This window comes from Hyaena hyaena, unplaced genomic scaffold (genome assembly GCF_003009895.1).
Source record: "Hyaena hyaena isolate Hyena2069 unplaced genomic scaffold, ASM300989v1 scaffold_1359, whole genome shotgun sequence".
NCBI lineage: Eukaryota > Metazoa > Chordata > Mammalia > Carnivora > Hyaenidae > Hyaena > Hyaena hyaena.
In genome coordinates this window covers 111593-129706 of record NW_024081992.1, presented here as the reverse complement: position 1 = coordinate 129706, position 18114 = coordinate 111593, and the positions used below count along the sequence as shown (strand labels likewise).

Genomic DNA, 18114 nt, shown 5'->3' with positions numbered 1-18114 from the left:
GAATATATTTGGCATAATTCTTAAGGACCCTAGGATTTTCTTGATGGTCAATGAGCACTGGCTTCAACTTAAAGTCACCAGCACATTAACCCCTTTCAAAAGAGTCATCCTGTCCTTTGAAGCTTTGAAACCATACATTGACTTCTCTCAGCTATGAAAGTCCTAGTTAGCATTTTCTTCCTATATAAGGCTGTTATGTCTTATATTGAAAATTTATTATTTAGTATAGCTATCTCTATTGTCTTAGCTGGATTATCTGGAAAATTTGCTGCAGCTTCTACATTAATGCTTGCTGTTTCACCTTGTACTTCGGTGTTAGGGAGACAGCTTCCTTCCTTAAACTTCCTGAACCAACCTCAGCTAGCTTCAAACATTTCTTCTTTAGCTCCCTCACTGTTCTTAGCCTTCATAGAATTGAAAAGGGTTAGGGCCTTGTTCTGGATTAGGCTTTGGCTTAAGGGAATGTTATGGCTGGTTTGATCACTAAAACTTTCTCCATATCAGAAATAAGATTGTTTTGCTCTCCTACCATTTGTGTGGTCACTGCAGCAGCACATTTAATTTCCTTCAAGAACTTTTCCTTTGCATTCACAACTGGGTTAACTGTTTGGCACAAGAGGCCTAGCTTCTGGCCTGTCTCAGCTTTTGACATGCCTCCTTCACTGAACTTAATCCTTTCTAGCTTTAGATTTAAAGTGAGAGACAAGTGACTCTTTGACTTGACATTTAGAGATCATTATAAGATTATTAATTGGACTAATTTCAATATTGTTGTTATCTTAGCTAATAGCAAGGCCTGTGAAGAGGGAGAGAGATGGGGGAACTGCTGGTCAGTGGAGCAGGCAGACACACTTTCTAAATTAAGTTAACTTTCTTTTATGGGCATGGTATGTGATGCCCCAAAAACAATTACAATAGTATCACCAATGTTCACTGATTTCAAATCACTATAACAAATATAATAATAAAGAAAAGCTTAAAATAGTGTAAGAATTACGAAGTGTGACACGAAGTGAGCTTAATGCTGTTAGAAAAAATGGTGATGATAGTCTTGCATGACACAGAGTTGCCACAAACCTTCAATTAAAAAAAAAAATAACCAAAGGGGGAAAAAACCCAGTATATATAAAATGCAGTAAAACAAGTTATGTCTGTATGCCTCTTAAATTTCTTCTGATATGTCACTTGTTTTTCCTGTGTCACTTCTTGCAGAACCAAAATCAATTGTCCTATACAATGTCTCATATTTTAGATCTGTATCTGTTTTCTCTCGTGTCATTTAACTTGTTCTGTCTTATTTCACATAAGTAGAAGTTAACTCTCGGCTACTGGTTCTCACACTTGAGAGTGCATCAGAATACACTGGAAGGCATGTTAAAACAGATTGCTGGGTTTAGCGCCAAAGTATCTGATTCAGGTGGTCTTGGATGGGGTTCAATAATTTTTTTTTATAATAAGTTCCCAGAAGATGCAGTTACTACTGATATAGCAGGAACTCTTTGAAAACCAGTGCTTCTAGACTGCTCATATTTTTAATGATTTTACGATTGCCCAATATATCTAGTAATGAATAAAAAGCTGACTGAATTTTTAAAAATTTTTAAAAGCTGACTGAAATCAGTAAAGTTACAGAATATCAAATCAATATACATAAATATCTTGTTCTTCAACTATGCTTCAATTCAAAAAATTTTGTTGTGATTTTATACACTAATAACAACTATGAGAAAGAAATTAATAAAACCATATAATTAACAATTACATCTAAAAAAATCTGTGAATAAACTTAACCAAGGAAGTGAAAGACCTATGCACTGAAAAGTACAGGACGTTGATGAAAGAAATTAAAACTGACACAGACAAATGGAAAAATATCCCATGGTCATTGATTGGAAGAAATAATATTGTTAAAATGTCAATACTACCCAAAGTAATCTAGAGATTCAATACAATCCTTATCAAATAAATTTATTTAAACATATGAAAATTCCAATGGCATTTTTTCACAGAAGTAGGACAAATAATCCTAAAATTTGTGTGGAACCAAATGACATTTGTGGAAACAAATGACTCCAAATAGCCAAAGAAATCTTGGCAAAAAAAAACAAAGCTGAAGGCATCATGCTCCCTGATTTCAATATATATTACAAAGCTATAATAATTTAAACTGTATAGTATTGACAGAAAAATAGCCACCTAGATCAGTGGAATAGAATAGAATAGAAAACCTAGAAATAAGCCCTTGCACAGTTTATGACAAAACCAAGAATAGACAATGGGAAGACCATGTCTTCAATAAGCAGTGTTGGGAAAATTGGACAGCTGCCTGCAAACGAATGAAACTAAACTACTATCTCATATCATACACTTAATCTCAAAATGGGTTAAAGACTTGAATATATGATCTGAAACAATGAAATTCTGAAAGAAAATACAGGCTGTAATTTCCTTGATGTCAGTGTTGGTGATAATTTTTTTGGACATGAAACCAAAAGCAACAAAAGTAAAAGTAAACAAGTGGGATTAAATCAAAATATAAAGCTTTTGCACGGTGAAGGAAACCAACAAAACATAAAGGCAGCCTGTTAAATGGGAGACCATATTTGCAAATTATATATCCAATACGAGGTTAAGATCCAAAGTACATAAAGAACTCCTGCAACTCAACACCAAGAAAACCAACCAATCCAATTAAACAATGGACAGAGGATCTGAGTAAACATTTTTCCAAACAAGGTATACATATGGCCAATAGACACCTGAAAAGATGCTCAACATCACTGGTCATCAGGGAAATGCAAATCAAAACTATAATGAGATACCACCTCACACCTGTTAGAATGGTTACTGTGAGAATGAAAGGAAATAACCAGCGTTGGCGAGGGTGTGGAGAAATAGGAACCCTTGTACACTGTTGATGGGGATGTAAATTGGTGTAGCCATTATGGAAAACAGTATGAGTGTTTCTCAAAAATCAAAAATAGAAGTATTATGTGATCTACCAATTCTACTTCTGGGTATTTGTGTAAAAGAAAATGAAACACTAATTGAAAAATGATATATTCATTACCATGTTCATTATATAATTATTTATAATATCCAAGACATTGAAGCAACCTAAGTGTCCATCAATGGATGAGAGAATCAAGAAAATGTAGTGTATATATACAGTAGATCATTATTCAGCTATATGAAGAAGGAAATGTTGCCATCTGTGACAACAGGGATAGACCATGAAGACATTCTGCTAAGTAAGAGGAGTCAGAGAAAGGCAAATACCAAATGATCTCACGAATAGGTGGAATTTTGAAAAATAAAAAAAACCAAGCTCAGAAATAGAGAAAGCACATTAGGGATCTAGTGGGTAGGGAATAGTTGAAGAAAGTCGAAAGGTACAAACTCTGAGTTATAAAGTAAGTCATAGAGATATAATATATGCCATGGTCTGTAGTTAAGAATATTCTATGGTATATTTTAGAGTTGTTAAAGTAAATCTTAAACGTTCTCATCACAAACAATTTTGTAATTATGTATGGTGCAGAGATTAGCTAGAATTATTTGAATCATTTTGCAATATATCCAAATATTAAATCATTGTTATATCCCTGAAACCAATATAATATTGTATGCCAATTGTAACTTGATCAAAAAAAGAAGTAACTGGCAAGATAAATTTCTAAATTGCCATTTAAAAATTTCAAATTATCTTCTGTACAGCTCTAATAGTACACAGTCACTTATTCAGAAAATATTTACCTTATTCCCACCATGTGCTTGACATTGTGTAAGGTTATAAAGATGGAGAAGGCATGGCCTTGAAGTGTCCCCAACTTCAAGTAACTCTTAGTCTTGTGGAAGATGGATATATAAGCTAACTTGTATAAGACTTCACGATCAGTGCTGTGGCAGAGCTACATAGACTATAATGAAAGCATGGTTGCCAGGCACTAAATTCATGAGATTCTTCCCTTTTTTAGGGCATAATAAAGAAATGAAAGGTTTCTCTTTATTTCCCTTGGCTGCATATATTAAAAATGGCCCCTCCGCCCTCAGCTACATCTCATGTCAACCACTGTGATATTGCTGTCTGAGCCATTCTATGCTCTGACCACAGAGTAAGCAAACAGATGAAGTCTCATTTTTGTGAGGAGTTTTCGACTTCCAGAGCTGGCAGTGCTATTATGGAGATAAAAATGTGAGAAAATGGAAGAGGAAATGTATTTTCAGTAGGTCTTTGGTAAGGACAGCCATAGGTTATGTCAAGAGATAAAATGGAATGTGTAATTAAGGCAAATATATGTGCAAGGGCTTATTTCTAGGTTTTCTATTCTATTCTACTGATCTAGGTGGCTGTTTTTCTATCAATACTATATAGCTTTAATTACTATAGCTTTGTAATCTATATTGAAATCAGGGAGCATGATGCCTTCAGCTTTGTTTTTCTTTGCCAAGATTTTTTTGGCTATTTGGAGTCATTTGTGGCCTCATATCAAAATTAAGAAGAAGGTATAGAGATTTCCACATACCTTCTGCCCCTAGAGACGTATAGCCTCCCCTATTATCAACTTCACTTATCAGAGTGGTACGTTTGTTATAATTGATAAACCTACATTGACAAATTATAGATACCCAAAGTCCATGGTTTATATTAGAAATCATGGTGTTGTACATTCTATGGGCTTGAATGACATGTATCTACCATTATAGTATGATAAAGAGTATTTTCAGTGCCCTAGAAATCCTCTGTGCTCTGCTTATTCATCCCTGCACACCCCCAACCCCTGGTAACCAATGATCTTCTTATTGTTCTGCTTTCTTCAGAATATCTTATAGTTCAAATCATGTAATATGTAGCCTTTTTAGGTTGGCTTCTTTCACTTGGTAACATGTATTTTCATGGCTTTTTAGCTCCTATATTTTAGTATTGAATAATCTTCCATTATCTGGATGTACCACCGTTAATGCATCCACTCACCTACTGAAGCCCCTCTTGACTGCTTTTAAGTTTTAGAAATTATGAATAAAGTCTCTATTAATATCCCTATGCAATTTCTTGTGTAGACTTAAGTTTTTAACTCCTTGCGTAAATACCAAGGACTATGACTCCTGGATCATATGATAAGAGTATGTTTAGTTTTGAAAGAAAAAGCCAGACTGTCTTCCCAAGTGAGTGTTTGAACCATTTTGCATTCCCACCAGCAGTGAATGAATTCCTGTTGCTCTTTATCTTCATTAGCATTTGATGTTGACTGTGTTCCAGATTTGGCCATATAATGGTATCTCAGTGTTTTAATCTGCATTTCCCTGATGACCTATATATGTCTTTTGATGTGCCTATTTGCCCTCTGATTATCTCCTGTGGTGAGTTATCTCTTAAGGTTTTTGTCTATATGTTAATCAGGTTGTTTGCTTTCTTATCATTTAGTTGTCAGTGTTCTCTGTGTGTTTTGATTAACAGTCCTTTATCAGATGTGCCTTTTGTAAATATTTTCTATCAATCTGTGACTTGTCTTCATTCCTCCATTTTTAAAGGCCAGATAGTTTTGTAGAAAATGGGGCACTGCAAGAAGTCTTAAGTGGTATTTCTGTAGACAGCATTTCTTTGTTGCTGTAGGGAAGAAAGTAGAAGGTCATGTGCTGATTCCTATCTCAATGTAGCTTGAAAGAAAATGCAAATTAACATGAAAAGTAGAGAGCAATGATAGTCTTTCATTTTACGTCAAATGCCATATTATATTAAGAGTTCACAGTGTAGAGAAACATTGAAGTAGACTGGGATAGAAGAGGGAATCTTTGTGGAAATTGAATTTACTGGGATTGGCCTTGAAATCTAGTTCTATCTTCAGTAGTGGCAGAGGCAGAAAAAGATATTCCAGCTGAGAAACCAGATTCAGGGTTATAAAAATTTCAGTTTATACTGTAGAGGGAAAATTTGATTATGCTTGAGATTTAGATTCTGAATATTCTCAGATCTGTAAGACTGGATTTTCTTTACCTAGAGGGACTAGAGGTGTAAATCCTACATCATTCCAAATGGTTCTAGTTACAGCAGACGGCTGGGTTGTGTGTCTCACATGTCATGTAGAAAGAATATATTAGCCCACCATATTTGCATTCAGATAAGTGTATTATAACACTTTTAAAATGTTGCACATTCTCATTTAAAAATATATATATGCTGGGGCACCTGGGTGGCTTAGTCGGTTAAGCATCCGACTTTCGCTTAGGTCATGATCTCGTGGTTCGTGGGTTCGAGCCCCGCGTCGGGCTCTGTGCTGACTGCCAGCTCGGAGCCTGGAGCCTGTTTCGGAGTCTGTGACTCCCTCTCTCTCTGACCCTTCCCTGCTCACGCTGTCTCTCTCTCTCTCTCTCTCTCTCTCCTAGAAATAAATAAAANGCTCTGTGCTGACTGCCAGCTCAGAGCCTGGAGCCTATTTCAGAGTCTGTATCTCCCTCTCTCTCTGACTCTCCCCTGCTCATGCTGTCTCTCTCTCTCTCTCTCTCTCCTAGAAATAAATAAAAAATATTAAAATATATATATATGCGCTGTATTTTTCAAACCTATGGAATATTTGCCTTATATTTTATTAGGTAAATCTACCTTGTTAACAATTTAAAATAATATTATAATATTACAATGATATATTGTCAAATATACTGGTTTTTACATTTTAACTTTATTTTTTAATGTTTTATTTATTTTTGAGAGAGAGAGACCGTGCAGGCAGGAGAGAGGCAGAGGGTGAGGGAGACACAGAATCCAAAGCAGGCTCCAGGCTCCAAGCTGTCAGCACAGAGCCCGACATGGGGCTCAAACCCACGAACCATGAGATCATGACCTGAACCAAAGTTAGACGGTTAACTGACTAAGCCACCCAGGCGCCCCAGTTTTAGCTTTATTTTTAATATCAGTGAACTATTCTAGTTTTATTATTCTTCCTCTAAAAGAGCAGTAATAACAGTATGATCCTTAAAACATACTTACACATGTTATCATTGCACACAGGCATTTTTGAACACTGCTGATTTAACATTTTCCATTGTAAAGTTCTTTCGTAAGCATTTTATTTTGTTGATTGGAAGATGCTGCTGCTGTTTACAGAGATAGTATCTATTAGCTAAAACCACCTATGTGTCTACGTTATAGGTGAAATTTGGGTTGTTAATCTGGCCTGATAATAGTTGATTTCTGTACCACATAAGACTAAATCGCAAAGGACTAAAAACTCAGATTTAGGCAAAGAAAAAAACTAAAGGAAGGGCCAGTGTGGAAGATGTACAGTATCACACAGCTGAAGGTCTCATGGGTTAATTTCGGGCACAAGTTGAATCTAGAATCTCAGATTATGTTATTAAGACTCTGTTCTGTTTAACCCTGCTGGATTCAACTTGATTTAAGTTACCTAGAGGTAAAGTTGGGGTACCGCTAGGGTAGAGAAGCCTGATGCCCTACAATTGGCATTTTCACCTGGTGAAACAGACAGAAGCTGTTTCTGAAAGGCAAAGGTACTTCACTGACAAAGAAGTACCAGCTTCCACAATAGGACCTATGGTTGCCCTTGAACATAGTTATCAAAGTTTGTGAAAACCGTGTCAGTTGGCATTCATCTACTAAGCTTTAGAAAGCATTAAACTTAACAGATAATTCAGAGGAAACCTGGCTCCTTTTCTCTAGACCAAAATTAGATGCCATCCTATGATTCACAACCATTTAAAAACCGATTTTCAAGCATATGGTTTATAAATAGCAGCCCTGGTATCAATATTTTGTATAGTCCTTGTTGGGCAAATCGATTAAATATATCCATCCCTCAGTTTCCTTAACTGTTTAAAAAATACTAAAGCAGAGGGTGGCTCAGTTGATTAAACATACTAAAGCAGTTAGATTGACTAAGCATGGAGGTCATTTCTCTTTCTCATAGTATATGATTGATTCAATGATTCTCTTGCAAAGGTGATTACACATTGGTCTTTTTTTTTTTTTTTAGACTATGTATGTTGAGTGGAAATTATGTTTGGCCTTGAAAAGCCAAATTTGGTAAAACTTCCTGCAGTGAAAGAATGTTCCACGCAGTTATTGAAATGTGGCTGGTGTGACTTCGAAAGTGGGTTTTTAATCTAATCTTAATTAATTTTGATTCAAATGAAAATAGCCCCCACTCTGGAATTAACTTCTTTCAACAAGATTTTTGCACAATAGTTGAAATTTAAGGATAAAATTTGTAAGCTGTGCCATGAATTTCAAAGCAGCAATCCCCCTCACTTTCTTTTCAGTCCCCTGCACACAGCTACTCAAGCTACGACTCTGGCAAAAATGAGAGTGTAGACCGAGGTGCCGAGGACCTGTCTCTAAACAGGGGTGACGAGGATGAAGATGACCACGATGACCACGACGATTCTGAGAAAGTTAACGAGACCGATGGCGTTGAGGCAGAGCGGCTGAAAGCTTTCAATGTGAGTCCCGCCACCATCCCCGTGTGGCTTACTTTTTACCAGTTCACTTTCATGTTGTTGCTTGTCGGTAAATGTGGATATTCTAGAGACGTGTTTGTTTAATTTACAGAAGGATTTAGAAAAATTCATGAAACTCTCTTTGCCAACCAGACACCAGAATTGCTGGGTTTTGTTTAGAATTTTAAAGCCAAATGTGAGCTGAAAAATGGATTTGTGTTGTGTGAGTATGCATGTTTACCTAGAGGTTGAGGGGGCCTCAGTTTATTCCTCGGAAGAGTATGCCTGTCAACAGTTATTCCTTTTGCCTTCCTGGCTTATCTAATTATGCATGACCAAAGAGTCCCTATTGTTATCAGAGATTAGTACACTGTGCATTGTAGCAGTGTAGCAGCCATATTGATCATTAATGCAGAATTTTATGGGGTGCTTAATTGTCACAGTCTACTGTTATTTCCTGATTTTTTTTCCTACACGATAGTCTATACTTTTCTGTCTGTCTGTCTGTCTGTCTGCCTCTCTCTCTTTCTCTCTAGTTTTTTTTTTTTTTTTTTTTTTTTTTTTTTTTTTTTTTTTNTTTTTTTTTTTTTTTTTTTTTTTTTTTTTATCCAGCCATTTAAAAAGCCTTTAAAAGGTGTTTGCTTAAAATCTCTGGCTTTCCATTGCAAAGTTCTCCAGTGCATAAAGCAGAAAAAAGTATTTTCCTATCGGTAATCATGACAGGAAGCTAGGAACAGCAGAGAGCAGTCCTCCAAACCCTTCTCCTCTGTCTCCCTCTTGCCAACAGATGTTTGTCAGGCTGTTTGTAGATGAAAACTTGGACCGAATGGTCCCAATCTCTAAGCAGCCCAAAGAAAAGATCCAGGCTATCATTGACTCATGCAGGCGACAATTCCCTGAGTATCAAGAGCGTGCCAGAAAACGTATACGTACTTACCTCAAGTCCTGCAGGCGGATGAAAAGAAGTGGTTTTGAGATGGTGAGTTTTGAATTAAAACACAGCCCTAGATTCCATCAAAATCCCACATGTAAACCATGACACTATTTTTTTTTTCATCTTAGTGTCTTTTTTATTTCTTCCATAATGTCAGGTCAAAGGGTTTTTTGTTTGCTTGTTTGTTTTTACCCCCTTCTCCTTTTCATCTTCCTGAAGTATTTATCCCCCTTTGTTATTCAATAAGGCATAGCTGGTGAGACCAGCTCACAGGCCCACATGGCATCATGTCACAGCAAATGAGGGTGATATGCATAAAAACCAATGAGAACCAGCATCTCATTCATGTTTGTTTTTCTGTCACTAACGAAGTGGATATAAGGTTAACCAAGGCTTGAAGCACCAGTTGTTGCTTTAGATGGCGTGTGAGAATGGCTTTCTCTGGAACCAAAGGAAAGGAAATGGATGGCTCCACCTAAATAATATTGTTTTCATACCAATGGTTGACAGATTGCAAGCTTGAAAGTTAAAGATCAGGGAATGAAAATCCTCACTTAAAAAATAAGGGTTTGTTGTACTCCATGTATTTGCGTGCTTGTGGATGATAACTTGAGCTTTTATATTCATATGGGCTTTCTAGATGGACGAGATTATGCTGACATTAGATTACTTATGGGTGGAGATCCGGTATCAATGTTTTTTGAACTTTATTTCACCTTTCTCGAATTGTTATACCCAGAAATAGTGTATACATTTACAAAGTATTTTTTTTATTTTTGTTTTTTGTGTACGTGAGCAAAAATGTATTAATTTTCTGAATCAGTTTATTTCCCTTTCTTGGGTCCATCAAAGCCAAGACTGTTAGTACTTGTGACCAGTGCCTGTAATGTGTTAGGTGTGAAGGGGTAATATTAGTGAAGCTAGGAAAGATTTCAGAGTATGTCCTATAGGAGAAATAGGTTTTTATATCTAAATGATATGACCAAAGCAGTCAGTTCACTATCTACTATGAATTCTTCACTGGCTTGTAAAAATACCTTCAACATTTTTAAAAATAGAATGACTCTTATTGAGAGTTATGTGCCTAGATGGTTTCAAGCACAAGGTTCAGTCCCCCCGAGCGCCTGGTTTGGAGTTCTGGATCCACCATTTTGTGGCTGTGTGACCCAGCAAGTTACTTCAGCTACCTGTACTTCGATACCTCCTCTGGAGATAATAACTCCTGATTTGTAAGGTCATGAGGATTACCTAAATTGCCAGTTGCAAGCCATTTCTGACAGATAGTAACCACTCAGTAAATCTTAAATCCGAAAATATTTGCAAATATTATTTAATCTATCATTTGATAAAAGCTCCCCATAATGTTTGTGTTAAACAATCACACAATACTCCATTTAAGTATTTGCTTACTTCTTGGAATAATAACCATACTGAAGTCAGAGATTGTGGTGCATATGTCATTTTAAGGGGCATCTGGGTGTCTCAGTTGGTTAAGCATCTGACTTCAGCTCAGGTCATGATCTTGCGGTGCATGGGTTGAGTTCTGTGTCAGGCTCTGTGATGACAGCTCGGAGCCTGGAGCCTGCTTCGGATTCTATGTCTCCCTATCTCTCTGGCCCTCCTCGACTCGTGCGCTCGTTCTCTCTCTCTCTCTCTCCCTCTCTCTCTCTCAAAAATAAATAAACATTAAATTTTTTTTAATAAAAATGGCATTGCTATGCCTGATCAAACTAAATTTGACAGTAGAGGTGGTGGTATGGTATGAGAGGAGAGTTTGCTTGAAGAAAATAAAGGTATTTCTCCCATTATTGAATATTTAAAAATTATTATTACTTACAACAGGAGAGAGATGAAAGGGTATCTAAAAATCTAAAAAGCCTAGAGTCCTGGCATTGACATTTGGTTCAGGACCACTTAGCAGCTGTTGTAAAATAGCAGTGGTCTCATTCAGAGCTCAATATACAATGTATACTCTTCTTTTTCAGTAAAAATAAAGATGATATCATACATTGAGATTTTTATTTTACCAGCATCTGGCATTACTATTTTTCCTAATCTTGTCATATTTTTAGATATTATATGGAAAAATTTATCTTATTTCCATGAACTATTCTTTAAGAGAAAAAAAATCATTATTCTGTAAAATCCTTAATTTCTCTAAGGCATATAAGATACTTCCACAGGTTTTTCTATTGATTGTATTTATTTACTTTAATATGGATATCTATTTGTTGTAAACCCTGTGCTCTGCTTAGAGAACAACAAAAGTTGACTAATACAAAGCCAAGTAGTTTTACAAACTAATCCTAAAGAAATATGCTGTAAGAAATGCAATTTTATTTAATTTTATTTTTTATATTTCATTTTTATTCATTCATTTTGTTCACTTATTCAACAATGTCCATAACATTATACAAAATATTAAGTAGAAATATTAGAGATTTCTGACCAGTTAGGAAAATATAACATGTTCCCTGATCACTATGATTCATTGAGGTGACAAGTTGTAAGAAATGAAATATTTAAGTAACAAACTCGAATATAATTAAATGATAAATGAAGAACATGAATGAAAATTTATATTGTAGGTTCTTTTCATTTCTTTTTTTATTTCTTTTGAGAGACAGAAAGCATGTGTGAATGTACACGTGCATGAGCAGGGGAGGAGCAGAGGGACAGGAAGAGAGAGAGACTCTTAAGCAGGCTCAGTGCCCAGTGCAGAGCCTGATGCAGGGCTCAATCTTACAACCATGAGATCATGACCCCAGCGGAGATGAAAGTTGGGCGCCTAACTGACTGAGCCACCCAGATGCCCCAGTTTATTTCTTTATACATTTACTCAGTAACGTACTACTGAAAATAACAAATCTACCATCTAGTTGATACTTGGAATCTTGATTTTTTTTCTTTCTTATGTATCACTTTATTGGCATGGGACATGGGGAAGTCATATGTCATTTTGAATCCTTATCCTTATCTAGAACAGATAGGAAAATGTATGACTATGGCATATAGTAATTACAACTAAATATTATATGTGAGTATTTTTTGTCCTCACTTTTTAAATTTGATATAAGATAATATGCAAAGTTTTTGTTGTTGAAACATCATTAAATAAAAGAATCTTTCTTCTAATGTGTTTTGTGTAAGGAGATATGAAAGAAAGTCTCAATTTCAGTATGTAGTTATTTTTACATGCAACTTATTCTGTAGTATTTAACAGGTCAACAAAATAACAAAGAATTTTTAAACATATCATTAAACGAAATTATTAAGTATAGGATTATTTGGTAGGGGATTCCATGTTATAAAATGAAAGTGGCATTCAAAAACTTAGCTCTTCAGTTATTTGGGACATCTAAGCCATAAGATGCCTTAAGTAGAGTGAAACAGAAAATATTGAATTGCATGTTCTGTGTTGACTGTAAGAAATTCAAAGAGGGGCGCCTAGGTGGCTCAGTCAGTTGAGCATCTGACTTCCACTCAGGTCGTGATCCCATAGTTTGTGGGTTCGAGCTCCGCGTCAGGCTTGTGCTGACAGCCAGCTCAGAGCCTGGAGCCTGTTTCAGATTCTGTATCTCCCTCTCTCTCTGACCCTCCCCTGCTCACGCTGTCTGTCTCTCTCAGAAATAATTTTTTTAAAAATCATTTAAATAAAAAAATTTCAAAGAAATAATCCCATAGAAATGATTTATCACAACACCTATTAGTCTGTACTTGGAAATGTTGGCATTCACTTTTATTAATTTCCTGCTGTCATTAATACAAAATCTATGTATAGTTAATTATTCTACACTATCACATAAGAATTTAGATGCTTCCATAAATACTTTCAATTGACTTCACTGAATGCATACAAATATTAGGATATGTGTTTATGATTTTTTTATTTCACTAGAATTATCAAGACCCCACAGATCTTGATTACTTAAGCAGCTAAAATTTCGTGCCACCACCAAAAACCAAGAGCAGTTTACACACTGTATGTTAGCCAATTTGGCAATAAATTATATTTAAAAAAAAAAAAAAGAAAGAAAACAAGCCACTTAAAAAATCAATGGACATGAAGACACTTGAGTTCAAGTCCAAATCCTTGCTACCCTTCTGTGTCTCTGACCATACCCCCTGCCCCTACACACACCTCATTTTGTTGTTTAATAGAGGTGGCTCCCACCAGGAAAATGAGATCATGAAAGCAACTGTTTTCTTTCTGAATTCTTTAAGAATTCTGCTTAATTCTAAGCTACCCCCACACACTCACACAAATGAAATTGTGGGTGTTCACAAAACTCGATTTGATTTTTATCATTGCTATTTCTGTTCATAATAATAATAGTAATGCTACAAAAATATTTTAAAGACTCCAAGTCTTTCAGCAGTTAGATTTGGCATGTTTACTACCTAAAATTGTACCTATTTTACAATTGAAGGCAGTAATTTGGAAAATGCTATTACTCTGTAAACCCAAACTCTTCATAATAATAAAACAATTATGAGAGTTAAAAAAAAATTTCATGCTATCACTCCCAATAGTCTCTGTAATGGGTGAAGTACAGTAAGTATATTATGATTCTTTTCTATGCATTTTCACCACCTCACTCTTACCAATCATCTCAAATCATAAAATCCTCAGTGTTGAATATAAAATGGCATGTTTTATGAAAAATAAATCTCATAAGTTTCATCTAGAGTATTGTTTTAGTTTTCATTAGGTTTTTAGAATTCAATGAGTTAAGCAGTCATGAAATTAATCCTTTAACAAATATATCAAATAACTACTGATTCATTTGTGTAGCTTAGACTCTCAAATTACTTTAGCTACTTTTCTAAAAAAAAAATATGCTGATTTTTCTAGAAAAATATCTATTTCTCCAAGGTGTCCTGATCTTAAATTCAAGAGCACCTAAGACAGATAAATTCATAAAAGCAAAACTTTATGAACAAGGTAGGGTTGGTCCATTCCTTACTATAATCTGAGTTACATGATGTGATTTATCTTTTTGTTTTCTGAGCCTGTATTGTTAGAGACTTTTTCACCATGCTGCATATGTTTATATGTATTTTTATAAAACACTAAGGAAATATTTAGGGGAATCAGTCTAAGATGCTTGCAGTCCATCATTCTTACTGTTATCTCAAATTTTGCCACTGTACGAAGTTAGATCAGGTAGCCTAGATGTTTGAATTCAGTAAATTCAGCCTCTTGAAAAATCACCTACTTGCTTACTTTTTAATACATATGATTAACTGTGTTTGATGAAATAAGTCTATGACATCTTTTGTAATATTTTGCCAAAGACATTGTCCATTAAGCTACTAAATGTCCATAGTAAATTACCTTATTTCAGAAACTTCTTTTAGAATGTAATATAAGAAAAGAAAATGCTTCTGTGGAAGTAGAATGCTGTCTGTTACCTCTTTACTAGGACAATGCAACTAAATATATTTACATTTGTGCCTAATTGCCACAAAGTTCAGAGCCAAAGTTTATCTGAGGTTCTAGTCATCTTTTTGTTCTGTTTGTCATAGAGCACATATTTCTTTGGCAGCTCTGATAACAGTTTTGAGGGAAAAAGTGAGATGAAATTTTAAAAATTATTTAAATCTAATTATGAAAATCACATATTTAATACCATAATCAAAGCTCTTTATTATAGTATTTTTTTAAATTACATCTTATAATACCTCTCTTAGCTATTTTGGTATCTGGCCTTTTGAGCTCATGATTCTTTCATGAGAAAAGAAATAATGTTTAGGATATAGTATATTTTTTCCTAGGGAATTTCACCAATTACATCATTTGACTTTAGTTGCCTAATTCAGATGCAAGTAGAGAGATCAGAATTTGTTTTCAATTTAAAACTTCCCTATTATGACCATTGCAAAAACTACAGTGACACTTGCTATTCATTCTTAGCTAATGGAAATATTATAAAATAGAAATTAAAGTGCTTCTTTAAATTAAACTTTGATTAATAAAGATATACCCATCCCTTCATATAAGGCCATGATTGAAAACTCTCTAATACCTGTGCAGCCATTATTCATGTTATTATTCACAGAACTATGTACATTTCTGTCTTCATGACCAATTAACTTAATTGATGCTAATTAGCAAACACATTTTGTTTGAATTCCCCACCTGCTACTTGTACCAATTTTTGGTCTCTTTTTCATACATGTCATCTACCATCCCCAGAGATACTTTCATACCATCTTCTGAGTCCTTTATTCATTGTATTTCTTTTTAATTGTATCCTCTAATACTACCGTTAATCATTTTGCTATCTGACCTTTTGAAATCACAATTCTTTTACTTTTTCAGTTTCAGCAATCTGCATCTCTGTTTCACGTTGGCCGTCTTTAGCACGGATGTACTTTAGTCTTGGTCATCACTCAAAGAGCCTGCACAAGCAATATTAAGAACTTTCATCTTTTTTGAATCACCTAATATTTTTGAAGTATTTGCCACTGTCTTTACAGAGGAAATGTCCTCACTGTGTTTGTCCCTGGATGACCCTGCATCCTCTCTTCCTCCATTGTTCAGCATCTTTCATAAGGCTACTCCATTATCCATCCCAATGGTCACATTTTCGGTTTTCCCTTTTCACTGAGAGAGGGAAATTTCTTCTCTTCTGCCTTAAAAAAATGTCCCTAGACTTAAAGAAAATATTTCATCTTGGATCTCCTCTGCTACAGTCTGAGAAGTCCATCCTTCTTTGCCAAGTTTTCTGAAAGATTATTATATGTATTCACAGATCACACATATTACTACTAACTCCCCCAGTGGTCCCTCATCCAGACTCTGGACCAATTAAACCCCATTTAATTGGTTTATTAATAGATCACAGACTGCCTTTGCACTAGATCCAAACATTGTATTCTTAATGAACTCACCCCCATTTTCTTGAGCATCTTGTTGCTGTTTCTCCTTATTTTCTTTTCTTGCTTTTGGGCCACTTCCTAAGATCCTGGGCTTGGCCATGTACTGTGTCTTACCTTATCTACTGCCTCAGAGATCTGTTCAGTATAAGCAACTCTCACAATAGAAATTCAGTCATCTGCAGAGCTTTTGTATTTCATTAAAAATGTCAGCCACATGCTGGACAAATACATTGTTATGTCTTCACTGATCTCTTTGTATTCTCCATCCTTCATCCTCACCACTGATCTTTCATCTCATCTACGAGATCACCAGTAAGTTCCTCTTGACTTGCCTTTTTCTGGTAATAGGACCGCTATTGTCATTTATAGCCATGTTCATACGCCTGGAATGAGATTAGACTCTCTCTCCCATCCAGGTCTAACCAGCCCTGACCCTACTTAGCTTCCAAGATCAGACAAGATCAGGCACTTTCAGGGTGGTATGGCCATAGAGGAGATTAGACTCTTTCTTACACTTATGGCTTGCATCTTACCACTCATTGAATTCTGTTGATTCTTCCTTTACTATATTTCCCAAATCAGTCCAATAATTTTGAATTTTATTGGCTATCATTTTAGTTCTATCCCTTCACACCTCACACCTGTACTCATACAGAATTCTAACTCCTCTATTTTCATCTTACACTCCATCCCTACTTTCTATCTGAGGCAGGGACAGAACCAGGGTTTGTGACTGAAATTTATAAAATGGGGCCTTTTATTAAAAGAAAAATACTACAAAACTGTGGGCAAATTTATGTAGAAGGATGAATATTTGTTTATAGTAAGAAAAGAAAACACACACACACACAAAGAAATAGAAGTCTTGATGATTCAGACTCTTTTCCTTTGACATCTCTTTAGACAATTTTCAGACATAAATACTGGTTTTTAACTTGGCTTCCCCTCCCTGCCTTGGATACTTCCAGCATCCAGAGACTCTGGAAGTCCCATCTAGTTAAGGGATTCTGGTGTATGAACTTGATTGGCTTTATGAGAATCCTGCTTTTGCTCCTGGCGTAGTCTTCATCAGTTCTGGCTTTGATGGCATCACACTTCTGTCATTTCAGAACAAATTCTAAATTTCTTACTTTAATAGAGTATGGTCTTTTGAAACTGAGAGACCTACATTCAATTCCTGTACAACTTTGTATGATTTTTCTGAATCTCCAGTTTTCTAAAGGAATGGGATGTTGGGGTATTTATGTAATATTGTATAAGAAATATTGAGAATATAATCTAGCCTCTTTCTACTTTTTCTTCTAATATGCTCAATTATTTCATTTCTCACCTTATGCCATCACATGGGATGTCTGGTGCTTTGCTCAGTGTGTGCTCATATGGCCCACTGATTTTTCCTGACTCAGGAATTATGGGTACTATTCTCTCATTATTTACTAAACATATTAAGGTTGAAGAGTAACTAGAGTGTAAGGAATATAGCCAACATAGTTGACAGAGTTATTTAGCACCGGATCTTTTACTTTTAGCAAAATGATGACCTATACCTTATGGAGTACCCCTCATACAGCCCACCCACCTTCCCTCTACAAATACTAAGTAAAAGATAAAAACCTTTAAAATACCCAGCTAAGATAGAAAGAAATGAAAGGAAAATTTCAGGCTATGAAATTGATATAAAACTCATAGCCAGAATTGTAAGCCTTTAATTGGATAGGGTAACCGACTAGAAAGACAGAAAAAGTGAATGTAGGCCCAAACAGGTCAGGGTTGCAGTCTGAATGCCCACTTAAGTTCAGGAGATGTGGATTTTAGTTTGCAACTAGACAGGAGCATAAACAGAA

The 18114-nt window shown here is 35.4% G+C and overlaps 1 protein-coding gene across 4 annotated transcripts in view; it reads left to right on the top strand.

The window, feature by feature from the left end:
• The window catches only part of NOL4 (nucleolar protein 4), a 310626-nt gene that overhangs the window by 190655 nt on the left and 101857 nt on the right, over positions 1-18114 (top strand). For 2 of the 4 annotated variants that reach the window (XM_039223479.1, XM_039223481.1), the window contains 2 exons: positions 8275-8454; positions 9239-9430. In XM_039223479.1, the coding sequence (XP_039079410.1) occupies positions 8275-8454; positions 9239-9430 (372 nt within the window). The remainder of the gene's footprint in view (positions 1-8274; positions 8455-9238; positions 9431-18114) is intronic. The other 2 variants (XM_039223480.1, XM_039223478.1) reach the window with 1 other exon arrangement.